The sequence below is a fragment of the Dissoconium aciculare genome (genome assembly GCF_010015565.1).
Source record: "Dissoconium aciculare CBS 342.82 unplaced genomic scaffold K489scaffold_8, whole genome shotgun sequence".
Taxonomy (NCBI): domain Eukaryota; kingdom Fungi; phylum Ascomycota; class Dothideomycetes; order Mycosphaerellales; family Dissoconiaceae; genus Dissoconium; species Dissoconium aciculare.
Window position 1 is genome coordinate 99677 of NW_022984958.1, and position 27929 is coordinate 127605.

General features: G+C 52.9%; 9 protein-coding genes across 9 annotated transcripts; 4 read left to right on the forward strand and 5 right to left on the reverse strand.

Annotated features, from left to right (window-relative positions):
- Positions 1-522: 522 nt before the first annotated feature.
- K489DRAFT_358920 (MFS general substrate transporter) lies at positions 523-1897 on the reverse strand (the record flags this gene model as incomplete). Its single annotated transcript, XM_033602591.1, has 3 exons — positions 523-1608; positions 1682-1741; positions 1798-1897. 3 exons carry the CDS (start codon positions 1895-1897, stop codon positions 578-580), a joined length of 1191 nt encoding a protein of 396 aa, XP_033458413.1. The 3' UTR covers positions 523-577.
- A 1017-nt stretch (positions 1898-2914) lies between these two features.
- K489DRAFT_303786 (uncharacterized protein) lies at positions 2915-4060 on the forward strand (the record flags this gene model as incomplete). The annotated part of the gene is made up of 1 exon (XM_033600487.1): positions 2915-4060. A coding segment is annotated over one exon (1146 nt), but the record flags the coding sequence as incomplete, so codon positions are not given.
- A 609-nt stretch (positions 4061-4669) lies between these two features.
- Positions 4670-6162, forward strand: K489DRAFT_381370 (uncharacterized protein). Its single transcript, XM_033605102.1, has 5 exons — positions 4670-4905; positions 4967-5203; positions 5257-5378; positions 5430-5756; positions 5805-6162. The coding sequence occupies exons 1-5, from the start codon at positions 4829-4831 to the stop codon at positions 6098-6100; spliced, it is 1059 nt and encodes a 352-aa protein (XP_033458415.1). The 5' UTR covers positions 4670-4828; the 3' UTR covers positions 6101-6162.
- A 388-nt stretch (positions 6163-6550) lies between these two features.
- Positions 6551-7109, forward strand: K489DRAFT_389364 (proteasome maturation factor UMP1; the record flags this gene model as incomplete). The annotated part of the gene is made up of 2 exons (XM_033606498.1): positions 6551-6553; positions 6618-7109. 2 exons carry the CDS (start codon positions 6551-6553, stop codon positions 7107-7109), a joined length of 495 nt encoding a protein of 164 aa, XP_033458416.1.
- Positions 7110-7445: 336 nt separating this feature from the next.
- On the reverse strand, positions 7446-8269 carry K489DRAFT_247160 (uncharacterized protein). Its single transcript, XM_033599924.1, has one exon. It carries the CDS (start codon positions 8139-8141, stop codon positions 7704-7706), a length of 438 nt encoding a protein of 145 aa, XP_033458417.1. The 5' UTR covers positions 8142-8269; the 3' UTR covers positions 7446-7703.
- K489DRAFT_297082 (uncharacterized protein) lies at positions 8214-8868 on the reverse strand (the record flags this gene model as incomplete). The annotated part of the gene is made up of 2 exons (XM_033600329.1): positions 8214-8410; positions 8496-8868. Coding segments are annotated over 2 exons (570 nt in total), but the record flags the coding sequence as incomplete, so codon positions are not given.
- A 1567-nt stretch (positions 8869-10435) lies between these two features.
- Positions 10436-12013, reverse strand: K489DRAFT_321733 (NMD3-domain-containing protein; the record flags this gene model as incomplete). Its single annotated transcript, XM_033601565.1, has 1 exon — positions 10436-12013. One exon carries the CDS (start codon positions 12011-12013, stop codon positions 10436-10438), a length of 1578 nt encoding a protein of 525 aa, XP_033458419.1.
- A 741-nt stretch (positions 12014-12754) lies between these two features.
- On the forward strand, positions 12755-14029 carry K489DRAFT_371411 (uncharacterized protein; the record flags this gene model as incomplete). Its single annotated transcript, XM_033603240.1, has 1 exon — positions 12755-14029. The coding sequence occupies one exon, from the start codon at positions 12755-12757 to the stop codon at positions 14027-14029; it is 1275 nt and encodes a 424-aa protein (XP_033458420.1).
- Positions 14030-14280: 251 nt separating this feature from the next.
- On the reverse strand, positions 14281-27788 carry K489DRAFT_381374 (uncharacterized protein). Its single transcript, XM_033605103.1, has one exon. The coding sequence runs from the start codon at positions 27501-27503 to the stop codon at positions 14547-14549; it is 12957 nt and encodes a 4318-aa protein (XP_033458421.1). The 5' UTR covers positions 27504-27788; the 3' UTR covers positions 14281-14546.
- Positions 27789-27929: the final 141 nt, after the last annotated feature.

Consider the following 27929-nt stretch of genomic DNA (forward strand, 5'->3'; position numbering starts at 1 on the left):
CTTGGTAACCAAATGTGCAATTTCCATATCGGGAAATTCTGATGTCACACTCCTGTGCTCACTTGCAGCCGAGCAATCCTGTGGCAGACACGCGGACATTCGTAGCGTGTGAGTCCGGCTGCCACCAAGACTAAGACCAACCAAGACGATGCGTTGAGACATCAAAATTGGGCTTTGCGAGACGTGCGATCGACCCCGATACTCCATTCATTTCTGTGGTTGCTCGTGCAAAGGGAGAATTTCGGAGATGCCCATCCGCATCACTGCCAATGCAATCGAAATCAGAATCCGCCGAAGTGCCACATCACATTTGACCGATACCAGTATCACCATGCTGTTTTCACTGCAAGGATTGTTCGACGGCAGCCGAAACCCCAGTAATCCTAATCAGCACCAATTGGCCGTTTTTTTTCTTCGAGCAGCCATTGGATGCGCTAGACTGGCTCGGCACGACGACGGTCAAACAAAGATCGACAAGGCGATCCAAAAGAGTCCGTTTGCATTCAATATGCGCAATATAGTCATGAATTCCGTGGTATCGTCATTCCTTAGTTTGCTACATGATGCGACGCTTGCATCACGGTTTTAGAAATATTATTACAAGCACGGAGGCTGCCATACTCAGAGCGGCCAGCGTCCAATTCAGTGCCGGCCAGCCATGCACAAATCCGCCGATTAATGGCCCTATGGCCATGCCCAACATGTAAAATGCCCACAAAGTCGCTTCAGCCTGTGCGATGACACCATGCTCACCCCACATTCCCGGCCGTTGGTCAGCCATTGCATGAACGACGTGGCTCACTTCTGCACTAAACAAAGAGATTGACGTCCCTAGCAGAGACCCGAGCAAGGCGAGCAAGAAGCAGAGGAGCACTTTGTCGCCCGTCGAATCGCTGTCGACAAATTGCATCGCTGCGAGAACAGGCGCGGCTCCCAGAAATGCCGCTGCCATAACAGGTCGCACGCCGCATTTGTCGCCGAGCATACCCACCAGGGGACTCGCAAATGCAGGCACACAAAAGGCAAGCCATAGCAAACCAGCTTGTAGGGAGCCCCAATGAAACGTCTGGGCCACGTAGATGGTGAGCGATGAGTCAAAGGAGGTGAGAATAGCCGCCTGTATACATGCCCCGAACAGCGCCACCAGCATCCGAGGCGAACGCAGCAGTTGCAAGGCGATAAGCGGGCTCGCTGCGAGATTCGATCCTCTACTCGAGACCTTGACGCGAGGACTTTCGATCAAGAATATTCGCAGCAGGAAATCGAGCACCGTCACGCCCAGAACTGTTGACCACACTGCGTAATGGCCTGCTCTCTCGTAGATGATGCCTCCCAGTGCAGGGCCGAGGAGGACGCCGATCGAGAGACTCAATCCTGTAAAGCTGAGCATCTGGCCGAGTTGCTCGACCGGCGCTCGATCAATGATAAGTGCCAGGCTGGTAGACCATACGATTGCCGACGCAGCTCCATAGAGGACGACCCCGCTGATCCAGAGACCGAGATGTGTGCCAATCATGATCAAGCTGATACCAGCCCATCGGACGATGATAGCACCTATGAAGAGAGGTTTTCTTCTGTCAAGACGGTCACCCAGCCATCCCGCCAATGCTAAACACGGATTAGTACACCGGCGTGTTGAGATTTCGTAGCATAGACAAGCGAAGTGATAGATTGTACTCACGGCTTGCTGCAATCGTTGCAATCGCAGTCAAAGTAGGTAGGAGCGCGACCCATCGTTGCACTGTGAAAGGTTACCATTCCGCCATTTTTTGCATTCGTGAGTGTAAGTGTGCAAACCTTGATCAGCAGGAACTTGCGCTCTCGAGGGCAGAACGAAGGGTAGAATGGGAGGTAGGACGGCGTAGGCGAAGGTGTCCTGAGAATTCGAGATCAACATCGGCAATTCCGACAGCATGGTTATCACGAGGGACAGGGTTGGCCCTACGTTAAAACTCGCCATGCAACAACATATCAGCATGTAGGTGGCGGACGCCCTGATGGACGGCTTGATTTTCTCATTTTCGTCATGGGACTTCATCCTACCAAACGGCCTAATACTGTCTCTACTAGTCAAGGGACGTCCTCTTACAAGGATGTGTGCACTTGAATAGAGAGCGTCGGAGGCCGGACCGAGTTGGTTAGGTGGTCCAGAACGATGTAGGGAGTACAGATCGCATCCTTCACTTCTGACTTTACAGGTAAGACACGACAGCGGCTTGATGAAACGGCACTCACAGCCATTCGCTAGCGTTGAAAGACCCCATGACGAGGACATTTCTGCCAACTCTCCAGCACGACCGTCATGATGACAGAAAGCATTCCTGTCGTGCACGAGACGGTCTGAGGGATCTGCAACGGTTCGACAAGGCCTTGAAGCGGCGGCGCCGCGCTGGCTCCGTGCTGGTCTGCCGATCGACACGACGCAGATGTCGCACAATTCAACATTTCGGCCTCCACTACATTAGCTATTCTCGGCATTACCCATTGACGGCTATGGAGTCAATCGATTGGTCTTTCCGATGTGGTGGCATAGGCAAAGGCGGCGAAGCAAAGGCGGCCTGGGGAACTATATCTCGCGAACGTGCTCGGACGCTCGCCCTTCACACGTCTATACTCGACAGTGGCACAATATCTCAAGATATACCACCGCTGCGTGCGGCCTCGGGTGCCATCCACTTCATCTGCACCTCCTACAACATCACGCAAAATGTATAACGATTATGGACGCAATGCACACATGTCACTGTGTGTCCTCGAAAGCAATCTCGACACCCGGGTACATCGAGGAGATCACTTGAGCTCGACGAGGAATATTATGCGAACAAACCCTCGGAGGTCTTCAAGGCGAGCAGAAAAATCTTTCCAATCGCAATCGGAATCATATTCTGGCAGTCATGGCGATTCACTTGCCCACTTGCACCCCGCCGTCCGGACGCTGCATAAATTCATCCAATTGCGATCGCAGACCCGAATGCACTTTCAGATGATGTGGCAGGATGCGAAGCAGGTAGAGTTTGAGGGCCACACGGTCGCACGCGACTACGACCACATGCTGCAGCTGCTTAGCGATTTCGTACAGAGTCCACCGCCTTGGGACCGCACGACGGCCGATCTGGGCTCCTCGGGCCTACCCTATAGCGACCTCTTCTACTACGCAGTTCTGACGCCAAGTGGATATGCGGCTTTCACAGACCCGGAAGTATCTGCGCAATTCAAAAAGCTGCTTCAATCTTGGGGCCAATATCTTGAGACTCCGGCCAGTGCAATGGGACTGCAGACTTGGCTTAATGCGGAAAACGGCTGTCTGGACAAACTCGTGCATTACGCCAATGCTCCACTCGGATCCCGCTTATCTTTCCAGGAACTTTTTGTTTGCGATGCTCGGAAGCAACATTACGGATTCACTTCATGGGACGACTTCTTTATTCGCAGGTTTCGACCCGGGTTGCGTCCGTTGTGCACCGATCCAGACGCCATTGTGAACGCTTGTGAAAGCGCGCCATTAGCCCTCGTGCGAGACGTCCAACTACAGGACGAGTTCTGGATGAAGAACGCTTCATATTCGCTGGTGGATGTCTTCGACGATTGTCACCTTGCCGAGAAGTTCACGGGTGGTACGCTCTATCAAGCGTTTCTTAGTCAATACTCATACCATCGCTGGCATGCACCTATCTCAGGCACCGTCACCCACGCATACCGCATCGACGGGTCGTATTTCACGGTGCCTCGAATGGCGGAGACTTTCTGTCCCATCGAGACTGGTCACTTGGAAGTGGAGCGATGCCAGGCTCAACTTTCATGTCTCTCCTCACGCGCCGTGATTGTGATTACTTCGGAAGATCCCGGAATCGGTAGCGTCGCGTTCATTGGCGTCGGTCTACACGAGGTCAGCACGACGGAGATCTCGGTCCGCGTCGGGCAGCGTATCCAAGCTGGTGAGGAGCTTGGTATGTTCCATTATGGAGGCAGCACGCATTGTCTCATTTTTCAGCCGCATGTCTCCATCGTTGACTTCCCTATGGACACGAAGAACAATGTTCCTGTCAACGCGGCGCTGGCGAGGATTGCGCGGCGATGACCAAGAGTGAGCCGAGTTGTTTGTTGGAAGGTCAAGGTACTTGCATGGCGTAAAGCGACATAGATTTTGATTAGATGGTTAGGGTTGCATCATGATACACACAAAAGGACTACGAGACGGACGAGAGCATTTCCCTCTTGCTTTGCATAATCTTGACAGCTGTGGTCATATCGTTATGGTCATGTACATCGAGCGATTGCGTTCTGTTGAAATCCAAGTATGGCGATGGCAATGGCGCATCGGCCGCTGGTGTCTTGGTTGCTTTGCTCGTTCCACCACCCACGTTCGGCGTTGAGAAATGATCTCCAGACGATTACACACATCGCGATCAATCATATTCATGTACAAGCCGAGAAAATAGCAGTAGTTTCGCGACTGACTAATTTTTTCTTTCTTCATAAATCCGGGCATAAACGTGAAAGACGACTCGACTCGCCCTCCCCAAATGCTCACCTGCTGAAGATACACATGGACGCCTACCTAAGTAGACATTCATCCTCGTCAGAAGAGGACGTGAGGTCCACGGGCGTTGGTCGCTCCTTCCAATTCAACAACGCACTCTTGAAACACGCACCAGGCTGAAATGATTTTCATTCTGTGGTCACCTGCATATCCGGAGCTTACCTGGGCACGGCATGACATCTTTATTGATAAAAGTGATGACGTTCATTTCAACTCGCACCTGGAGAACCTTAATATCTCGACGATCTTCATCAAGCACAGACGTCCAAACAGTGACTGTCGCCCCGAATGGAAGCGATCTTGCACTGCAATGACCTCAAGTGCCGGGCGCTCTGCCCTGACCAGGCAGTAGTCACGACATGTTGGTACGTCACGAATGGAATGCTTCTTTGCGGTTTCCTGCCGGATTGACTTTCTGACCATTAGTCACGTCTTCTGCCTGTCATGCGCAGATCGTCTCGGTCTGACCGCACCACGAGACGGACAACGAAAATGTCCTGCCTGCAAGGCGACTCTCGATAGTCCTGATGATGCTGTGCTCGCCTCATTGAACCCTACCGAAGACTACAAAACCAGCATCCTCTCCGGCTTGAACCCAACCATCATCATGGAAATTGCAGGACGTGGACTGGGATTCTGGAACTATCAGATGGCACAAGAGATGTGAGTCAGGTAGACGACTGGTAGAACGGTCACTGACAAATTCAAAAATGCAGCACATACCAGGATTATCTTGCAAAGAGCTTGACGGAGCGCTACCACGACCTCAGTGCTCACCTGGACAACACGATCAAAGGCGCCGACAATGAGATGAAGGGGCTGGAGCTCAAGCTTCGAGGTAGGATCAATGTTGAAATCATCGACTAAACAGGTTGCTGACAATGAAAAGATGCTCAAGAGGAATTGTTCGAGATGCGCCAGAAGCACGAAAAGCTGATCGAAGCCTACAAAGAGAAGTCAAAGAATCAGCAGCAAACACAGAAGCTGTACCAAACGCTCAAGCAACAACAATTCGCTGCTGGTATAGAGCTAGCCGCAGACACCGACGCGGGACATGTCTTGCATGAGAATGGTGGCGGACGTCGTGCAGATTCCGGGTCGGACACGCATTTGCGTAATTACCATCACGACGAACAACGACCACGAGCAGGAGCAAGTGACATTTGGCCCACGATTTCCAAGGCTGGCGGGAATAGATCTGGCATGGAGAGCTCCCGTAAGTCGATCAGCACCCGGTGAGTGAAAATGTGCTGACACCTCCAAGATGCCATGTTCAACCAGGGAGGTAGCGGTGCTCGAAGTCGTCCCATGCAGCCGGCATACGGCAACTTCAGTCAAAGCAACATGGGACAAAGCGTGCAAGGGAACGATGGCTTGAGGCGAGGCACGCCTCTCCGAGGATCATTCGCCGCCATCCAGCCAACTCAGTTCAGCAACAGCATCTCATCCTTTGGTGTGCCGGGCATTCGTAAGACAAGACTGTCACAGGAACCCATCGCCGGGCGCACGCGAGCGTCTGTTGCAAGGCAATCGCAGGTGCCAGGAATGCGAATGCGCTGAAGATGGGATTTGGAAATGATCGGAAATCTCATGTGAGATCCCAGCATACATCTCAGTTCACTCAATTCAAATAAGAATATTGCAATATAGTTAGATAATATATTATCTGTGATGGTACAGTACAATCCGGAACTGAAGTCGACTGATCGTACCTACTAGGTAGGCACGGTGACAAAGATGCTTCACTGCCAGCACGTGACTGATGCCTGAGGCCTTCACATAGTGATACATCATCAAGCTGCCTGGCGTTCAGTAAGTACAGCGCGTGCCTGCATCAGTTCTACGACTACCATCAAGCTGTCTCTCAATTACAATAAACATAACACACAGCGGTTCTCAAGCATATCACAAATCTCAACAGACTCACAGCTTCACTGATTGTCAATCTACCGTTTCATCGCAAGTCATAGCCGCTCCGATAGATCTGCTCCCAAGAGCACCTCCGCCATCATGGTTCGCCTGCCCTTGAGTATCCAACTGACTGCCGAGCCACTCGATCACTGACTTGTGCCTCCAGTCTCTCCGCATCGTGCCCACATCCGCACATGCTCAACAGACACAAGCCAATCTCGGCGCCCCTTCAGCGCCCGGCGTCCACGACACCCTCCGCGCGAACCTCTCCCTCAGCACACCCGCCCCCAAAGCGACCACAAGCTCCTCGGGAAGCAACGCCTCCAACACCCTCAGCCAACCCATCCAATCCACACATCCGCTCGAATCCCGTCTAGCGCAATGGCGCCACACGCAAGACAACCTCAAGATGAGCCTCCTCCGCCGCCAATTCGGCCTGGCGGAGCCGGTCAAGCGACAGATGGAGCTGGGCATCGTCCGCGCGGGGGAGTGGAGGCCGGCGGCCCTGGGCGGAAACATGGGCGGCGGTGTCCATGCGGACATCCTCAGCGGTCGGGACACCGAGATCGATTGGGAGGATGTCTTCGAGGGAGGCGAATTGAGAGATGTGAAGGATTTCCACGCGGAGATGGAAGGGCGGTTTGGGATGAACTGGTAGAGGGTTCGGGATGAAACACGGGGAGAAAAGTGGTGGTCTGCGATGGATCACGGTCATGGGGATGGAGGGATGCTGTGAGCCACCTGCGCCAGAACATGTGGGATTTGTCGCAGGGGTGGGAGCTCCCGGAAGGAGATGTTGTGACGTTTTCCAAGTTCCACACGTGTGAGCTGAAGGAACATATCTCCGCATCCCGGTCCCTGTCGTTGAAGACATTGCCAGACCCAAGATCTTCGACCCGTTGTATTATATTCCGTGGCCTCGCAGCCACATCTCTCCCCAGCCAAAGAAACGAGCATCATGAAAATGACCCAACGAGGACTGCCGCACTGCTAGGCACTTGACGTTGTATGCTGATATCTCAGGTCCCCATTCCTGGGCCCCTCCACCCTCGTACATCGCAAAACATCCAAAGGGACTGCGCTAACGCATGATCATGATTCGTCCCCTCGAGAATCACTTGAGAGTGATCTCTCCTTTCACACATCGTCAATCATCGCCCCCGATGCCTCCATCGTCGTCATCCTCGATCGAGATGACCAAGGGACATGTAATACACTCGCCGACCCCCCAGCGTGCCAGACAACCGCAGGTTCAGGGCGAGATCGGTGTAGAAATGTGAAAAGGGATGATGAGGAAGAGTAAGAGAGGGTGTGAAAGAGAGACGAATGACTTTCGCCCCAAGATAAGTGCTTTGTTCAGAGAAATTAAAAAAGGGACAATCTCCGAAGACAAACCACGCATATATCCACCAACGCCTTCCTTCCTTTCCTGCCCTCCTCCCGAGAGGACTGTAATCAAAAGAAACCCCATGATGGATTGAACGCCAGCTTCGCCCCAGTAAAACGAACACGCCCGCCACGGCGGTCCGGAACCACACAAAGACGGGAAAGAAAAGCAAAGGAATGAAAACAGCAGCAGCGGTGGTCGCGCGCGGAAGGGAGGGGAAAAGGAAACCTTCAGGTCCTCGCAGTCTTCACGTCTCGCCCCACCCTCTTGCTTCGAGGATTCTTTGCACATTGAATTCCCCATCACTCCTCAACTCTCCACTCGTTTCATTTCTCTCCCAACACGTCTCCACACACTCCTCCATAGAGGCCGTGGTCATAAAATCACGCATCGACATCCCGCGCCCCGGTCGTCCTCCTCGTGATCATCATCCCGACCACCGCCTCTTCGGAAACCCCCGTGGCCCGATTTCGACCCTTTGCCCGCGCCGGCGGCGTCGTCGTCGTCGTGCAGGTCGGCGGGTTTGACGGTCATGTGGACGACGTTGACGGCGGAGAGGTTAAAGGGGTATTCTGTAAAGGCGGTTAGATCGGTCAGGCAATGGATCAGGGAGAAAATTGTGGAAAAGGAGAGAAGATGGGCGGAATCGGATCGTACCTCTCAGCGCGACTTTGTCCTCCAGCATCCGCCCCATGAGGATGAGGCGGATGAAGCTCGGATTCGCGGGCCGTGGCTCCCATTCGCTCCGCCAGTCGATCCAGATCAATTCCTTCAGTTGATAGCCCGAGAGCAAGCGAGGGTCGAAGTCCCCTGTGGTTTTGTCGACGGTTGTGGTGACTTTTCGGCTGTGCAGGTATTTCTCGTCGAGCGTGTAAGGGTGTCGGGCTCCGGTCGTGAGCATGAGGCTTATGTTGAGGACTGTCGTCGTTGTTGTTGAGGGATTTGTTTCTGTGGTGGGTGATGGCAGAGGAGCGATGGGGCCTTCGGTGGCGGGGCCGAGGCCGGTCGCGGAGAGATATGCTGGTGATGGTGGGACTGTGAGGGATGTGGTCGATGTCGGTCGTTGGGGAGTGGTGGTGTCTTGCGCGGTCGAAGGGAGGGTGATGGAGCTTGGAGAGTCGATGGTTGTTGCTGAGGTTGAGGGAGGGTTTGTCGGATTAGGATGTGTCGTTGAGGATGGCACCTCTAGTGATGATGATGATGGCGGTACTGCCATCGTGGACGCTGTTGCTGTAGTCGTCGCCGTCGCCGTCGCGTCCTCGTGTGCTCGAAGTTCCGATGAAGCTGAAGCTGACTCTCCACCGGGGACTATGATCGGCGCGAACTCATCCTTCACAGCAGCAGTCACGGCGGCGGGAGTGTCATCCCTCGCCAGATCTTCTGCAGCCATTGATGGAATACTCGTGGCGACCACGTAGCTTTTCGCCTTCAACGGAGACTCTCAAAGAAATAACGATCGTCGTTGTCGTCGTTGTCGTCGTGGCTGTCTGGCTTCACCGAAGAACTCGAACTCCGCCCGAGTCCAAGGAAACGTGACGCAATTCCTGGGGAGCGGACCGGACGATAGGGTCCAGTCAGTCAGTACAGCACACAAAAAGGTTGGCGCGCGGACAGGCGGTTCCCCGTGGAATAGCCGCCTTGGTTCGACGGTGATACGACCTGGTCACTCTCTGTGCTGTTATTTATAACAATAACAATTAGTAATGACAGGTCGTGCCACAATGCCAGATCGTCCACAAACTGTCCAGTCAATGCAGTCCTGTCGCGAGTTGAGCAGAGGAAGGGAAGAGTCAGCGTTGCGCCGGGGCGTGCTTCAAGTCCTGCGCTCTGCCTTTTCTTATCTCCGGGCAGTGATAAGGCGTTGTCAAATCGACGTTGGTCGCGCCGAAGGAGGGAATGTCAGCGAGATATATAATTGTGCCGACGCTGGGATGGCACTTTTCAAAGGAACTGGTATACAACTGACGACGACAACGACGAAGGCGACGAGTCGCATTCCTCCAGCGACACATCGGCAACGGCAATAACTGCGGCGGTTGCGGCGGCGCACTGCGGATCGGCTCAATCGGCACGCCGCATGAGCTACAGTCACGAAACTCGGAATGTCGCGTGCGCACGCATGTGAGAGACTGGAATAAATCCCGCAGATGCACTGTGCGTTGAGTGACAGACACGACGTTCACGATTCGTCTGAACTCGAAAACAGCCTCTGCACTCGGCTCCGTGTGCGGATGGTGAATTTGCGCATCACTGGGTATACAGCAGTATTCGTGGTTGTCTGACGCTGACTGCATTGGATGACACACGAGCATTCCATCGGCACGAAGTAGGCAAGCACCTGAGCAAGGAAATACGCGAGCCGATGAGCTCTCCACGCCCGAGACGTACAGCGAAAGACGGCAAAGGCATCGAATATGGGTTGAGCAGACATCGTCGGGCGTGAAAGAGCGATGATGGGCAGAGTATTGATCGGACGTTCTCCAAGAATCATTCATTTTGCGGCCTGGAGACATGAAGAGAAACACCGCAGCAGCCATCGCGTCCCAAAACTCCCCTTCAAATGCCCAAGACCAACACCGACACCACTATCACAACCCCTACTCGTCCTCCTCCTCCACATCATCACCATGATCAGCCATTCCCATATCCTCCATCTCATCAATGAGCTGATCCATCGGAATCGCCAATCCATCATCCTCGTCATCATCCTCGTCATCGTCATCCATTTCCATCTCGCTGGCCTTCGCGGCCCTCTGATCCCGATCATGGTACAAATTGACACCATTCCTCAATTCCGGATCAGCCTCAAGGTCGCGGAGGAATTGCTCGTAATCGATCTCGTCGCGATCGGCGTCCTGTTTCCTCGGCTTCATGTCGCTCTCTTCGACGCCCAAACGCTTCAACTTCCAGTTGCGGTTCACGCGCTTCTTGCGTTGGCCGTAGTGTTTCTTCACGAGGATCACATCGGGGATTGTCCCGGCGTATTGCTTGGATTCCTCGAGGGTCTCCCAGTTGGGGTTGTTGAATTGTGTGCCGGAAAGGAGATAGCCCATCGCGCTGTCTCCCGCGTGAAGGACGTTGCCCAAATGTGTGCGGATGAGGTAGGTGGTGTCGTTGACCCCGAGATCTGAAGCGCGCGCGACTGTTGCTTCTGCGAGAAGGAACCGGCCTTTGGCAGGACCAATGGGCTCGATGTCCATGACGACGAATTCGATCAGATCTTTGACGTCTGCCAAAGGAGCAAAGGGTAACCGCCAGTAGATCGGTGTGCTCAAATCCGCCATTTGGAGGGTGTTCGGATCGATGAGGTTGACTGCAGTACCAATCCGGTGACAGATGGTGAGTGGTGATATGCTTCCAATCTGCTTTGCGAGCTTGATAGGCAACGCAACGAGATCATCCTTGCAAATCGGTACCAGCTCACAAGAGTAGGAGAATTTGAACGATCTCGTCGCGGTATGTGTATCCATCGAAATCAATTCCTGGCTCTTTTTCGTCCGGGCCGGTGTGACTGAATGGAGGAAATCCACAAATTTCTCCGCATGATTCCTTTGTCCGAAATAGAAATCGATTCCGTTCTGCACTTCCTTGATGTTGATCGTCTCCTTATGCGCACCCTGCTTCAAGATATTCTGCTCCAGGAACAAAAATGTCCGCTTGTGAGGCACCTTTTGCCGCACTTGGACCACCGCTCGCCATGTGTTGTGGGTATATGATTTCTGGCAATCCGGGCATTGCTTGTATTGCTGTACGAATTCCACCTCGAAAGTCTGCTGTAAAACCGTGCCTTCATTCGCCTCCGCCTGGACTGTGATTTTGACCTTGACTCGTCGCGAGTGCGGCTCGGTCCAGATAAATGACGCGTCGATGATTCGGGTCTTGTTCAAACCTCGTAGTTTCCGTAGACAGAGAGCAAGAAGTTCTCGAGATTCTGGCGCGGCGACTACCCATGAGGTCGGCGGCGAGTGCCACCGGTCACAATCTCGGCACATGAGGAGGATACCATCACGCTCGATCCCGTTGGTAATGTCGACGGTGAGTTTCAAGCAATCCGGACATAAGGCTCCTGCTGATTGTGTCCCATCTATAGGAGCACCACAGTTGTAACAGAGAATTGTCGCAGCGGTTTGTTGCCGTTGTGACGGCAGCGCCACTGAGTCGATTTCCATCGACATGCTGAAAGAAACGGACGCGGATTTGGTGTGTGATTCTTGTGTCCTTAGGGAATTTGATTTCAAATTCTGAGAATAGACTTATCGACGGGTATTTGCTAATCAATTCGTTGCGAAGAGGAGTATGGAGAGTGGGTGATTATGAGTCTAGAAAAAAAGTTCGTCTAAATCCCAACATGCGTCAGGCTTCAAGAGTGCCCGCAAATTATTGTCGCGGCTGACTAATCACAATCTCGTTATCGATTGTTTTATCAGCGGGGTCGCCACACGTGCACGGTTTCCCGATGTGTGGGAGAAACATGCCCAACGCGTGGATGAACTCACTCAAGACGAATCCACGCCAACTACACGATATCCAATCGACATGCCTGGATCCCTTTCGCATCTTGAATATCGAAGCAGATTCCCGGGATGACTGACATTCATCATGCCTGGTCAACTCACAGAGATCCAGACGCAGACAAGACAACATTTCATGCTATAGAATCACTGTACTAAGAAGAGGAAACTCTCACCAACACGAACCTCGTCGTGATTGTCCCGTGATTGGAACGCTTTGGAGACGACAGGAATACCAATTAATTCACAAGATTGAGACTTACCGCCCATTTCCCCTCAACCCCGTTGTTCGGCGCGTCTGATCTATCTGTTTCTCGATCCTCGAATTATGACGAGGACTAGATTTCGCAGTGAATAAGTGGGAAATCAAGGGACCAACACTTCGCTCGAGAACTCCCCGCAAATATGGAGGTCGTAGTCTACTTAATTTCAGCATCATATACGTCGCTGGAAGCCAAGAATCAGAGCAGACCAAATCGCATATTCTTTGGCGGCCGATATACCGATGAAGGGGATGAAGAACACTTGCGTCGATTTTCGGTCGCTCTTACCGAAGCTTCGTCGAGCGTGCACGCCGAATCATCCCCGGACGCAATTGATGCACTGAGGAAACGACTTCCGTTCACGTGGTATAATGACGACAGGTTTGATACAGCCAATCCATTTGGAGATCGCCGACAGCTCCAATATCACGCCATGTGGACCTTCGATAGTAGAAGCTCCACCTTGCGTCATACGAATGCTGAAGGCTGTCGAGAAATCTCATTTGCTCGCCTGCACGCTCTCCCGGTGAGTTTAGCCGACATGCAACTCATCGGCGGTCCTCTTCCTGTGCTTCCCGTGCCAGCGCTTGAGACAAATGTATTCCCCTGGAAACCGCAGGTGGAGGTCGACGATGGGATACGTGCCTTCATACATCGTATCCTCTGCGATTTCCACCACCAGTGGAGGCATATATTTCGCAATGAGTACAATCTCCTCACGATTCGAAGGTTTGCACGAGCCATCATTCGGCTTTCGACGCTAGATTTCGAGATACGTGAGAACACAGGCGGGCATCACAAGCGTGGCGTACATGTGTGGATACTGGATCTGCCATCCTGGGAGCCTTACGAGACAGACATCCTGCTCATTGGGAATTGCTGGGTTGTTCTTTGCGAAGATATCCTCGACGGCCTATCGATAGCCCAGAGACATGCTGAATCTCCTGAGATCAGGCGCACTCGTAATCCCAGCGTAGCAGAACAAGATGAAGCACAAGCTCACTATATGGTCCTATCGGTCAGATACATCATGCTCTGTCACGTCAATGACCTCGACTCTTTCCGATATACTGCTCCTGAGCTATTATTTCATGGTGACAGTAGTAGGCCTCTTTCAACACTTGCATTGGACTATCTCATCTGGGCCACCGTGTCCGCCAGGCCCATCGTCAATACACCTATTCAGAAGCTACCCATAGAGATTCAAGACATGGTCCTGAGCGACGTGTCCAAGGGCACAGTAGCTCCAGCGAAAGTTGGCTGCGAGCTCGGTTTGGGCTCTCCGTTTCTGTGGAAAGACGGGACTCTCACGAATATTTTGCAGGTGCGATACTTGAACCGACCATCGGGATCCTCTGTCGAATCCGAGATTTATTTCGGTGAGATCAAGAGTGGCGTGGTCTATTGGGCGCGATAGCCAACCGTTCACAGATACGCCAGTTTTTCACGTTCAAGCCAGAGATTACAGCTCATCGGGGTTATGTACCGTCCTGGTCTATCGAGGCGAGGGAGGAAGCTCGCAAAACCTACGAGGAAGTTCGCACAATAGATTTACTTTGTTCCGTCTGTACAGGTTTCACGGATTGAACTCAGTAACACCAGGTCACACTTAACACACTGTATTGGACTTCGATCTGTTTGTGTACCATTGATGTGCAGGAGACGCGCGGGCTCAATGAAGTAGAGGAATGTTTTGTGTCAAATATTATACATTGTACAGAAAGGGGGGGTATATGCGCAGAAACAAACGCCAACCCAAAAGATGGTGCTCCCGCCGATACCATGCGCGAGAGCGATACAATTAGGAAGAACAACAACAACAACAGGTAGAAAAGCTGGAAACCCACATCCTGAAAGCCATCTTGTACAATCTCCCTTTTCCCGCGCGCATGATATCCCTAATCCAAACAGATTCGAACAAAGGAAAGTTTTTTTCACTCCTCCACCGCCTCGGCCATGATGTGCTCTCCTTCATCCAGCACTCCCATGACCGTCTTCAAATTCCTGACCATCTCCTCTGCATGCGCGACGAGCAATAGCTTCTCCGCGTTGGCAGGCAGACCGAGGTAAGTCGGAGGTTCACGCTCAGGCAAGTCCTTGACCCACTGCAAAAAGACCGACTTGGATGTGCCACTGGGCAGAGCGGTGCCGATAGTGCTGTCCTCGGCGACTTCCGCGATGAGGTTGAAGCCCTCCTCGAAAGCATCGGCCGTGAGAGTTTTCGCGACGAGAGTCTTCAACTGCGCGAAATCGGCTGCATCGTCGACTTTGCCTCCGTACATTTCCGAGATGAGCACGCGGAGCATTTCCCAGGGCACGGACTTCGGCGCCACGTTGGAGCGGCCGCGGGCGAGGTTGTCGGTCCACCATTGGATGATGAAGGCGGAACAGTCGAAGTCGGCATCGTTGAATTCCCAGAATCCTTTCCAGCCCAGACGAGGGGCGTATCGGAGACGCTCTTGGACCACGGCGTGGAGGAAGGACAGCAGGAAGTGAATTCGGGCCTTCTCGACTGGCTGCTGGACTGCCTTTTCTGGTAATGAGGTGAGTGTGTCTCTCATATTGGCACGGATACCAGCGGGCTGTTCGTATGTCAAGACACGGGAAGCTCGGAGCAAGCTTGAGGGGATTTTCGGGCTCGTCTCCATCGATAAGAACAAACGGAAGTTCTTGTGTGGCTTGAGCGAGTCGATTCTCTTGACCAGGTTCTGGAGCCACTCGGTCGCGAGGTGGACGTTCTTGATAAGTACCCAGGATCCGTTTGCTGCTGCGCCAGCCAGAGCTGCATCTGCACTCGCGACACTCTCGTTCGAACCCATAGCAACGCTCGTACAGCTTTCTTGAGTGCGTTCCACCAATTGATCAACCTTGTAGCTGGCATCAAATCCAGGGCTGGAACACAATGCGATTGGCGAGCTGGCGGTGGTGTTGGCTGCGATACGACCGAGATCTTCCGCGACGTCCAAGAAGTTGGGTCCAAAGACAGTATTGACGAATCGCTCAGTAGCAGGGACCAGACGATCGATGCGGAAAAGCTTGACGAGTAGGAGTTCTTTGAGAGCCTTGTCATTGTCATTGCCTGCCATTTGTGCAGCGCCGGGCACGCACGTCTCGGCGCGCTCTGTTGCGAGGAATGCGTCCCACTCTGGACCATCCACAACCGCCACAAGTTCCTTGAGGCCGTTGACGCGGGAAGCGATGGCAACAGCCTTGTCCTTGAGCTCAGGAGAGGAGTTGACGTCGGCGCCTACAACAGTGTCGTCCAGCAGGGTATCTAGGAAGCCCTTGTCCATAGGGAAAGGCGCTGCTTGAGCGAGAAGCACAGCAAAGGTGAGTCGGTCCTTCTGTAGTAGCGACGCAGAAGTCTCGTCGTAAGCTCGGTTGAACAGCGAACGAACAATGGAATCAATGCGCGTCTTTGAGTCACGTTCGCTAGATTCCCGCGCTTCCTTTAGAACAGCCTCGAAGATGTCCACAAAGTATTGCAGCGAGAATTGGTAAAAGTGATGGACGTGATAAAGTTGTTCCAAGACAGCAAAAATGGCAGAACACGATCGGGCGATGATATCATACGTGCTCATGATGTTGTTGACTTCAGTCATGACGCCCTCGGTTTCAGCCGCCTTAGTAGTAATTTCCGCAGCTTCGTTCTTCAAGGTCTCAAGGGTTTGAATGACATTCTCGTCGTCGAGGATATTGCCACGGGATTCGTTGAGCGCTTGCAGAAGCATGCGTTCCAATCGTCGGAGACGTTGTGTGAACTCGCCCTGCATCTTGACTAGGTTTGCACGTCGTTCATCGACATCGGGACGCTCGGACTTGAGAACTTCGTTGAGTGTTTGGGTCTTCAAACTGCTCTGCGTGACCGTGAAATTGACAAAAGTCGTGCGACTGCAGACATCAGGGGCGAAGGGAGCCGATGGATCGCGTGTAGAGAGGTAAAGCTTGAAAGCAGGCGAGAAATCAATCTCCTGGCGTCCGAGCTGGATGAGCACACGACCTCCGGTCTTTTGATACTCCTTGTTGAGGACTTGGTTGAGGATGGGATCGATGTGCTCAGCATCTTGGATGAGAATGGGGTTACCGAAACGCAGGGCACTTTCCAATTGCTTGACGAATGAGCTGTCCAAGAAGCTAGTGACAGTCAAACGGCGCTCCTTACTCTCATTCTGCAAGAACTCGGTGACACGACCAGAAGGATCGATGATCAACGGGTAGCGGTTGTATCGCTTCAACATGACAGCATTTTCGGTGCAAAGCTCGTCCACAGGGAGTGCGTTCTCATGCCACTGCTGCCGTTCGTCTGCAGTGGAGAGGAATTCAGACATTGCATTCTGCTGCTTGAAAGCGATACCAGAGGATGAGAGGTGCAACGACCAATCCTCCAACATGGCACGACGGTATTGTTGATCGTACAAACCACAGTAAGCGAGGAATGCAGAAGCGAGGAAGACATCTCCAATGATGGTCTCCATCTGCACCTGGAAGGTCTTGCTGCTGTCTTCCCATCGTCCACGTTCAGACGAGAGACTGTTCAGGAGACGCATGCTGCGATCGACCTTGGACTGGACACGGCTCATCTCTGCTTTGATGGCCTCAGTCTGGCTAATGAGCGAGGCGTACTCAGCTTTGTAAGTAGCAATACTCTGCTCCAGTTCGATGAGGGTGTTCTCAATTGTCTTTGCTTCGGCCTTGGTTTGGATGGCCTCTTCCTCGAGCTGATCAACTTCCTCGCGCAATGGGCCGATTCGATCCAAGATTTCGGAGTAATTGACTTGTGCTTCCACCCACTGGACTAAAGGACCACATGCTTTACTGGCACGATTGACCCTCTCAAAGGTGAAGTCCTCTTTCGAAAGATAGTCTGCCTTCATCTTGACTCGGTGTTGAGGTGTCATCTGCTTCTCATTGTCATAATTCACAATACTTGCGATGAAGTCGTCTTTGCGAACGATGCTAACGATGGTCTTCCAGTCAGGCACTTTGTGACCGAGCAGCGTGCAGACCGATTCAAGTGCCAATTTCACACCAGCCGGAGGGTTCTGCATGGAACGCACTTCGGTCAATTGCTGTCGCTTGATGTTGCTGACACTTCGCTGGGCCTCAAGAACGGCAGGCTCGGCATTCGCAAGATCGTTCATGACGACCTCTCTACGCTCCGCAACAATCTTCTCCTGTCTCTCGAGGGCGACCTGGACCTCCAAGGATGTGGCACGGCGCTGCTCAGCTTCACGTTGGTCGGCGACCATGCGCTGTAGCTTTTCACCAGCTTCCGCATCCTTCTTCTCAAGCTCGGATTTCTTCTCGGCCAGACTCTTTTTCAGCTCCGAGACCTTCTCGACAGTCTCGCGAAGTTTGTCTAGACCAACGTTCAAATGTCTCTGTTGCTCTTCCAGATCATCACGCTTCTCGTTAAAAAGCTTGACGAATTGCGCGACGAAGTCCAAGAATTGACGGGGCGTCAAGAAAGTAGTCTTGTTCTGTTGACGTTTGAGACGGTCGTTGAACGCACGCAACGAATGATGAACATGGACCATTCCATTGACGACAGCGTCGCGGTGGGACAGTGGCATTTCAAGTTGATCGAACTCAATCGGCAAGCTGTCCGGAGCGCGATAGTTGCCTTTGTCGATGTCAACAGACTGAGTGAGCTCATACGCGACCTGGTACAGAGCTTGATCAGACCAGTCGCCGAACCAATTAAGTACGCAACGGTTGAACAAAGCAGGACTGGTCGCCGCTTTAGACGAGAGACCCTCGGACGGTGGGTTCATGGTGAAAACGACGTGCAAGTTTCGGACAATCTGCTGAGTGAACCACTTGTACAGCTCTTCCTGGGAGTCGAGCAAAAGGCCCTGTCGTTGAGCGCCTTCCTTGCAAGCGGTCATGAGGGTGGCATATTCATCACCTTCGAACAAACCAGGAACTTCTCCGTTGGCCAGCAGAGTATTCATACGTTCCAGGAATCCCGAATCAAGCACATTGGATTCGTCCATGATGAAGCAAATCTTCTCACCCTTGCAACCACATCTGCGGAGGACATTGCGGAGATCCTCATCGAAATCTTCAGCAGAGTATTTGCCATGGACCTTGATCTGGAACACGGAAAGACCGTTCATCCACGCGACGAAGCGCGACAGAGTCGTCTTGCCACTACCGCTGACACCGATGAGGATGAGATGGCCTTGTGGTTGGCGGAACACTCGGTCAATGCGCAGGACATGCTCAAGGACGTCGTTGAAGAGGATGAGAGGCACATCCAGCTCTTCCTCGCAAAAGGTGCGTAATCTGGCCTTGACAAAGTCGCGCAATTGATCACGAACAACCGGAACGTAATTCTTCGACAACCAGTTTGAGAACAGAATTGGACGTTGCAATGCGACCTCTTCGTCGATGTTCGGGAAATGTTCCAGAGCGAGGCGGTTGACAGTATCTTCAGTCCACTGTCGCTCTTCATCGGCGATCAAACGGTCCGAGAAAAGACGCAGTGCTTCATGTGCCCAGATACGCACGAGGCCCTCCAAGGATAGAGTCTCCAGAGGACGAATGGCTTCGTAGATCGCACGAACCCACCTCGTCAATTCACGAGGCGAGTAAACGTAGTGTGGTTGAATGTCCGGCGTGAAGCGCTTCTGCGATTGGATATAGACGGAGATCATCGCGTTGGTCAAGGACTCAGAGTAGCCGCGCAAAGTCGGGATGATCTTGAGGACTGCATTGTTGAAAGTGCCATAGATCTGCTTGAGGGAGAGTTCTCCGGGGTAGTCAACCATGACCAATGGGGCATGTCGCAGGAACCGCAGACCAAGAGGCGTACGGCCTACATCGGTGGGGGGGTTACAAGCACCGACGAATTGAATCCGTTCCAGACTGACCCAGCTCTTCGTCGAGGTGCGCCAGAAGCCGCCATGTTCGACGAGTTGTCTGAGGAAAGAAATGACGCGCTGGGTGCCATACTTGTCCGGCGCAGGCAAATTGATCTCGTCACAGAAGACGACCAACCAGCGACCGATTTGTCTCGGGGCCATGGTGACACCGCTGAGGGATTTCTTGTAGTCACAGTATTGCTCCAAGGTCTTGACGAGCAAGTCCGGCGTTGTCGCGCTCGAAAAGTTGAGGCCGACAACTTCCATGTTGGGCAGCTTCCTCAGCGCGCTGAAGAGCGTCATCGTCTTACCGGAACCGGGAGGACCACATAGCAGCAAAGGCTTGTGTTCGGCCAGGAAGGAGTAAAGGACATCCTCGTGTCTGACAGTGTCCAGCGTGGGAATGACAAGGTCAGTCTGAGTGACCGAGTGGGTGTTGATGTCAATCGTCGGGACTTGATTCTGCCACGGCGCCCACGAAGCTTCGGGAAGTGTCACATCATAGTCGATGAGTGAGATGGTCTCGGAGAGCACTGGCATTTCCATCGTCGCCAGACCGACCAGGTAGTCACCAAAGATCTTCCGGTCAGCAAGAGGACAATCTCCGGTGAAAGACCAGACCGCCGCGAGAAGCACTTTCTTCGAGAGATAAGCCTCCATTTGCTCATCGTTGAGAGGAAAGTCGGTGTGCTGAATATTGTACTCCAGAATCGAGCGGACCGCTTTACGCAGCAATGAGAACAGCGTCCCGACAGCCCGAATTGACGTGAACTCCATGATGTGGCGAAGACCCTCACAATTCTCCAGGGCCTTCCTGATGAAATCATTCTCCGTCAATCGCACCTTGAGCATGTCCGCCATGAGGCCCTGTGTGATGAGACGAGACTCGGTAGATGTCGCGGTACCGGTATCTTCTTCCAGATCTTCGTATGTGGCACTGCGCAGTTGAGCGAGGTAGCGGGAGAGCATGACGTCGATGTCGACGGTATCATCGCTGAACCAGACCATACCACAACGACTGACCGTAGCGAGTGTGGCATAGCGCAGAGTCTCGACTTCGAACATGACGCGGACGTTCGGGGGAAGACCGAGACGTTCACCGTTCGGGAGGGTGAGCAGCTTGTTGTCGTCGAGCACACTGTTCAAATTCTCAACCCATTCGGGATCGACGTCACCGTCGAAGATGATCCAGTGACGCTTGCTGTCTTCGCCACGGAGATTGTCGACGACTTTTCGGAGGATGCTGGTGAAAAGACCGTCGGTCCATTCTCTGGTGGTGCTATCCAGGTTACCGTAAAGGCTCTCCTTAGACATGACCTTGGGATCAATGACATGACAAATACCCTCGATGCCATCGACCTTCTGCAATGCTGCGAGCAATGTCTGCCACGCGGTCGATTTGCCCGTGCCGGAATTACCCACCATCATGACACCGTGGTGGAGATTCTGGATCTGATAAAGTTGGAGAACCTTGGTAAGCCACGCGTCGGTCGCGACCAGCTTCCGTTCCTCAACCACCTCCCCAAGAGCCTTGCGAAGACTCTCCAATGGCGCGGGCATGTATCGCACGCCGGGGAAGGCTTCCTCTTCGATCTGCGCCATGAGCAAAGCATCCTGCCGGACGAGTTTCGGCGCGATGGTCTCACGAATGCTTTGCACGATGATCTGGGGTTCAATGACAGAATCGACGAGCTGTTCGGCGACGCCTGTCAGACGAGCACGTTTGAGCCCGCCCGAGCTGACCAAGACACTCTTCAGCGCACGCAGACCGAAATCATAATGGGGCTGCTTGGAAAGCGCGGAGCTGCACCTGTCGAAGAAAGGCACGGTCTGGCGAGAAAGCGTCTTGGCTTCGGAGAAACCCTGGGAGAACAGCATGACTTCAGCGATGATTTCCTTGTCGGGCTTGGACATGGCAACGCTGCGGAACAGCTTCTTCAAGTTGTCGGGCAGATTCGATCGTCCGGCATAACCAGGGTTCATGGTGATGAACATGCCCGTCAGGGGATGAACCTTGAGCTGACGGCCGATGAGCTCGATCTGCGCACTGGGGTCAATGGCCCGCTTTTTGAGGCCGACTTGAATGTTCTGAATCTGCTGCGATACAGCGGAAAGAATTCTCTCCTCCAATCGGTTGAACTCGTCGAAACAACCCCATGCACCGACCTGGGACAGACCGAGGAAGATACGGCCCATGGCCTGGAAATCGAAAGTGTCGTCACAGTTGAAAACGAGAGTGAAACGACCAAGTTGGACACCGAGGGCCTTGACGGATTCCGTCTTTCCAGTACCAGCTGGACCATAAGGCGAACCACCAAGACGTTGGCACAACGCTTGGGAAAGTGTCAAGAAACAGCGATCAGTAAGTGGGGTTCGGACGAGACGCTCTGTGACACCAAGATACTCGAATCCGTAGGGAAGCGTGGCGTTGGCGACCTGGATCTGCATGCGGCTGAGCGGAGCGCTGGCAGCGTTGAATTCATAACGCATCTGCAACAACCAGAGGTAATGGGTATTTGAGTCTGCATTGCCTTTGATAAGGCGCTCGATGACATCTCTTTGGTGGACGAACTCGGTGATGAGCTGTTCGCATTTTTTGCGGAAGATAGGATCTAGCTCTTTGAGTACGCAAGCGGCCAAATACTTCAGTTTGTGAACCTGAACGTCGTACAGCTTTTGAAGAGGCGTCCTGTCTGCTTGCAGTGCTCCGTCGACCTGCGAAGTCCATACTGCCTGGGTGGCCAGGACGACAATCTGCGCGGGGAATTTCTCAATGTAGGCCGGGAAAGCATCCGCATCATTCTCGTCGAGATTTTCATACTCCTTGACAGCCTCCACGAGCAGATCCGAAAGCGTATCTCGCATGCCATTCTCCAGCGCGCGGAGCCAATCATTGATCTTGGGAGTAGCGATGAGGTTGATCGGGGTCTTCAAATTTACCTGTTCACCCTCTTTCGACGTCAATGCGAGAATATTCGAGTCGTCATCCATGATGACACCTGAGACGCCAGCAAACATCTTCCGGAGATGCTTGGCGATGCGAAGGGTGTCATTGCTGTTTCCGATGATTTCCAGGAGATCCTCGTCACCGACGAAGTAGAAACGTGGGAATGCCACACGTTCCTTCTCGAGGTATTCACCTAGCGCTTTTTGGATCTTGTTGAGTAGGTCGGCCAGTCGCTCGAGCGAGCGCTGTACGTCTGGAATATTGAGCACTTCCAGAACCTGCGGTGAACGATAGACCTTCTTGAGGACATTCATGAATTCGCTATTGATGTTGGCGAAACGAGAGGACTCCACGGGTAGCAGGTGCTTTATGTCAGCATTACCAGTGAAGACACCTTCCAGGTAGACCCACTGGCGCTGCACATCGATCCAGACGTCGAAAAGGACGTGAATGCGGTTGAGCTTGTCCTCCCAAGATGATGCCTCTTCTTCGAACTCCTTGTAGTACGGCGAATGACGCATGGCTTGCAACGAATTGAGATGATCACTGCATTTCGCGAAGAGGTCGTCCCAGCCACGAATGAGTCGACACTTGTTTTGGTAATTGACGAGATCGAGTGAGTAGTTTTGCCAGTGCTCTCGGACTGAACGCACGAATTCTTCGAGTGCCATTTCACCCTGTGCTTGAGCAATGACATCGCGGATGACAGCTTCACTGGGTCCGAGTTGGAGATCCCAGACGTCGCCGAGCGTCATGGACAATGCGGAATATCTCTTTGTCGGCTGGAGATTCTTGAAGATCTTGATCCAGTGGCGTTCGCGCACGGCATCCGATCGCATCTCCGTCAAAAGCGGGTTGACCTTGAGCAGTTGTCGAAGGACCGACTGCAGGTGCTCAAAGGCCGCGTATGAGCGCATACGACTGGGCATCTCCTTGGTGGTCTTAATCAGATTATCAATGGACTGTCTGAGTTTTCGAGGCTGAATGCTATTCCATGGCTGATCCCTCAGGTCGTTCACCTGCTCCCAGACGACTGTCAAGTTCGCCCAGACAGACTTATAATCCTGTACTTCTGCAAGGAGATCGACAAGCATGTTGTCCGGACCGGCGGGCAATTCAAGAGCTTCCTTCGCCTTTGACACCATATCAGCCTGTTCCTGGAGCTGCGTGAGCTCCGTATCGAAGCCTTCGAGAGCAGCAACTGCTTCTGCGGGCGGGATTGATCCTGACTCCGGACGGTTCTCCCGCCATTTGTCCGTCATCTCCGCAATGCGTCGCGAGACCATGCCATCTTCGGCGATGATCTTGGCTCTTAAACCTTCCGTGTGGTCTGCGATCTGCTTACTCTTCTTCTCAAGAACTTCGACGAGCGCAGCCCATTCGTGGTCGACCTGTTCAACATACAGCCAATCCTTGGGGTATGAGAATCGAAGGCGGGTCAAAGTTTGTTGACCTTGGCGGAATGTCTCCATCTCTGGTTCCCAGATTCGGGTCTGGCGCTTGCAGGTTTGCACGACGGTGATGAAGGAGACGGCTTGGGAGGTTGATGACGCTTGCATAGATTGGCTCTCGAGATCCTTTCGTGCCCGTTGCAGATCGGAGTAGACTTCTACGAGACGTGTGGCGAACATTGCAGAGAAGTGGGCGAGCAGATCATGTTGCCACTGGTCGTATTTGGCGTTGACTTTGGCTTGTACCTGTTCGTAATTGATCACAAGATGACCGAACGACCTTCGCATGCCGGAAGTATCAAAGGTGTCACGCTTTTGACGGATCTCAAGGATGAGTTGAAGCCAGAAATCAAGCTCTTCACCAAGGTCATCTTGAATCTGTTGCAATTGCAAATCCCAAAGCGATTGAAATTGAAGCCATTCGTCGACATAGGTTTGGGCGATGCTCAACTTTGCCTCGATGCGCTGGTAGAGATTGCCGAGAGTTTCCATGCACAACAGCGGCAGGTCAGAATATGTCGAAGTAGTATTGATCGAGCTGACCGTCAAAGCGCTTTCGTACCGCGAGGCCTGTAATCTTGCAAGACTGCAGACCGTTCCGAGCCAGGCATTGAGGTTATCCAACCAACCCGCTTTGGCATCCTCAAGCGGTGGCTCCAACTGAATGACCTGGTTTTGCATAACAATATCGTGCGAGAACGTCTCAATATTGGGCGCACCAAGACGTGAAGTCTGATCGGCCTCATAACCTTGCTCGAAATCATCCGTCCAGTCCTTGAGAGCTTGCTGCAATCGAGCGTGCAGCGTCTGCACAACCTTGTCGTTCGTCTTGGAAACCCAGTACGGGATGTTGGCATAGGCTTCGAGGTTGAGCTGATCTATGGCGCGCTGTAGGGTCTCGAGGTGTGTGCTAAAAGCTTCGTGGGTGAAAGGGCAGGACTGCAATTCACGCAACGCTGCGTCCACAATGACCTGGATCGCTGCTAGCGTGGTGACCTTGCTTTGAAGCGTAGCGATGGAGTTGCCCAGGTTGCGCACAAATTGTACATGCAGCTTGTCGTCGCTCGAGGCGCCGAGTCCAGAGTCGCCGATTTGTCGCACGTGTACGTCGTAGGCAAGGACGAAAGTGTCCCATCGAAGAGAGGCACCCTTGGCGATGAAGCTCTGGACATTATTACGATACCCACTTAGCAGAGGAGTGACTTCGGACATGCCCTGGATAGTCAGACTGGTCTGGCTGTATGTGTTGAGACTCTCCATCAAGCTGACAGCGAAAGGGTACACTCGTCGCGCCTCTTTCGAGACATTGCTGATGGCGTGTGGAACATTGAAATTGAGCCAAAGCAGATTCCGGACCTCCTTGAACAGAATGATGACTTGAGAATCGAAGTTGACATGGATCTCAAGAACATTCCCTCGAGCTCGGTTCTGTGTAATGGCGAATAGACGACCTGAAATTGACAAATGTCGTCGATCGATGTCCCGTAACCAGTCATCAAAGATCGGCTTGGTGTCGAGCTTCCTACGAAAGCCCTCACCGAGATTGAATAGACGTTGTCCATCAATATGCTCCTTCCACTTGGGACCAAGGATATCTTCGACCTTGCCAAGGTAGCTGTTCAGCTGGCGTTCGATCTGTCGAGCGCGGATGATGGCTCCAGAGATTGGCGGCAGATCACGAAGCTGAGCCATCCCGTGCGCTTCCGACTGACCATACTGGTGAGTGAATCTCTGCTGAAGGCTTTCGATATCTTCGCGGACATTATTCATGAGCTGAACCTGGTACTCCGCGATGGCTCCTCGAATCTTTGGTCGGACAAACAGGGCGTTGAATTTGGAGAAGACGCGGAACATCTCGTTGGCGGTTTTGGCCACCGCAAGTCGGTCTCGCAGACGGGCGATAATCGAGTTCTCCACCCGTGCTGTCCGCTCATTGTAAGCCAATTCGGCTTGGGTCCAGACCTTCTCCCCTTCCTCCGAGATGTTGAGCACATCCACATCTTTGACGACGAGGTAAGCTTGGGCAATTTCCTCAGCAGCGTCGACGTCGCCCATTTCTTCCACGATGACAGGACCATTTGCGCCATGCGAATAGTCCATGCCTTCCTCATCCGGGCCCAGCACACTGGCAATGGTGCCTTGCAGCTGTTCGTGCTCCTCACGGAATTTGGAAATGTAGCTGAGGCGATCCTGGGTCTTGTCGTGGCGCTTGACGATCTTGATAGGAATGAACTTGTCATTTCGCTTCCTGGTCACGTCACGGGCAACATTGGTGAATTCTTTGACGTTGTCGTCCCAGAAGAGCCATACTTCTTGAACTTGTGCAATGACTTTCCGGAAGTCAACATATGACAGATTCATCAGCGCTTTTCCAGGGATGAGGTGGTGAAGTCGAGCATCGACATCAGCGGAGATCGCCTCGACAAGAGGGAGCGCTCTTCGAATGGGGTATGGACAGATTCGCAATTTCTTGTTGAGATGAGTAAAGACATCATCGAGCGCATCGCGAAGCTTCTCCACTGATGTCGCCGACAGCATCTCTTCGATGGGAAATCCGTGGAAAAGCTGGTTATATCTCTGGACTTTGTCCTTTGTCTCCTTCAACCGGGTGTCCGACGAGAAACTAGCAGTGATACCATGTCTCTTGGCCTTTTCCAGGATCTTCATCGTCAATTGAATTCCACCGCTGGCGAGTTGAGCCTCGATGCTCTCGATTGCGCTCTCCATAGCCAGCCAAAAGTTCTTCTCTTGTGAGGTAGTGCCCACCATCCGATCATCCGTGATGCGTGTGAAATCTCGGATTTGTTTAATCCAGTCGTTCGCTTGGTTCTGCAAGCGGTTGAGAAGGGCACTGTCAGAGACAATCTCGTTTGGAATCTGCAGGGTTGCCGCTTGTAGGTCACCATTCGCATCCTCCAGTTGAGTCTGAACAGCCTCGTGGACCTGAAGTCTCGGTGCTTCCACCTCAATGTTCTGCTGCAGGCTCTCGAGAGACTGTTCGAGATCTGCGAGTTTCCGCCTTGCGCCGGACACGCCTGTCCGTGCATCTCCATCAAGTCGTAATTTCTCACTGCTCGGCTCTGATCCCCTGGCGGCCGCTTCGAAACAGGGAGTGATGACGCTTCGCATTAATGATAGGATATGTTCATATGGAGGGTTAGCGGAGCTGGAGTCGCCCAGCCCTGATGCGCCAGGCAGAGGGAGGTTTGTGACGATCAGCTGGCTGCTGATGGGAGCATCAGTCGAAATTTGGGTGGATCGCTTGATGAAAGCGACGCAGCCGGATATCCGTGAGGATGTGTTGAGCTCTGAACTGAGAATATATGCGTCGATGGCGCCAGCACCGTTGGTGTAGCCATTTTGCTGAACGGGCGCAGCCTGCTTCAGCACATACAGTGGTTGTTGCTCCACCGCAAATCTTGTACACCGTAAGAGCGTCTCTTCAAGTATAGACTCATGTAGCAGACTGCCTGGCCCTTTCAGCTCCTCTTCACTCGCTCCGAGCGTCACCTGTAGTACACTGGACAGGTATTTGATGATCGCCTGCGGATCGACCGCACTTGGAGCAGGTGTGGCCAGCGTGCCGTTGGCGACGCCATTGACTCCTTGGACCAAGGGGTCCTCCATGGTGGGATATTATCGATTATATGACTGAGCAGTCATAGACATTGTCTGAGTCGATGAGTGTCTGCCTGTGATCTGAAAGTCGTGCCTCTTCGGTGATCAGGGTCAACTGTGAGCCGTTGTACATTCAGGAGGCGCAAGAAATCCGAATATTCCTGTCGGATTATATCGCCCCTGCAAAAGAACGGTATTAAAAGTAATCAAGTTAGTTGAAATCGTGAGATCGAACGATTGTCGATGATTGGTGAGTTGTGAATGTACTGCACTTGTGGTTGGTGTAGACCCAAAGATCCAACTTTCACTTTCACAAAGCCCTTCTCCCAGGCATAAACGCGTGGTTGTCGCGCCTCATCATTTCCAGAAATCCAGCAGGTCCCGCTTTGGGCAGCCGCGGCTTGGGCCGCAAAGGTGTCGTCTCATTCCCGTGTT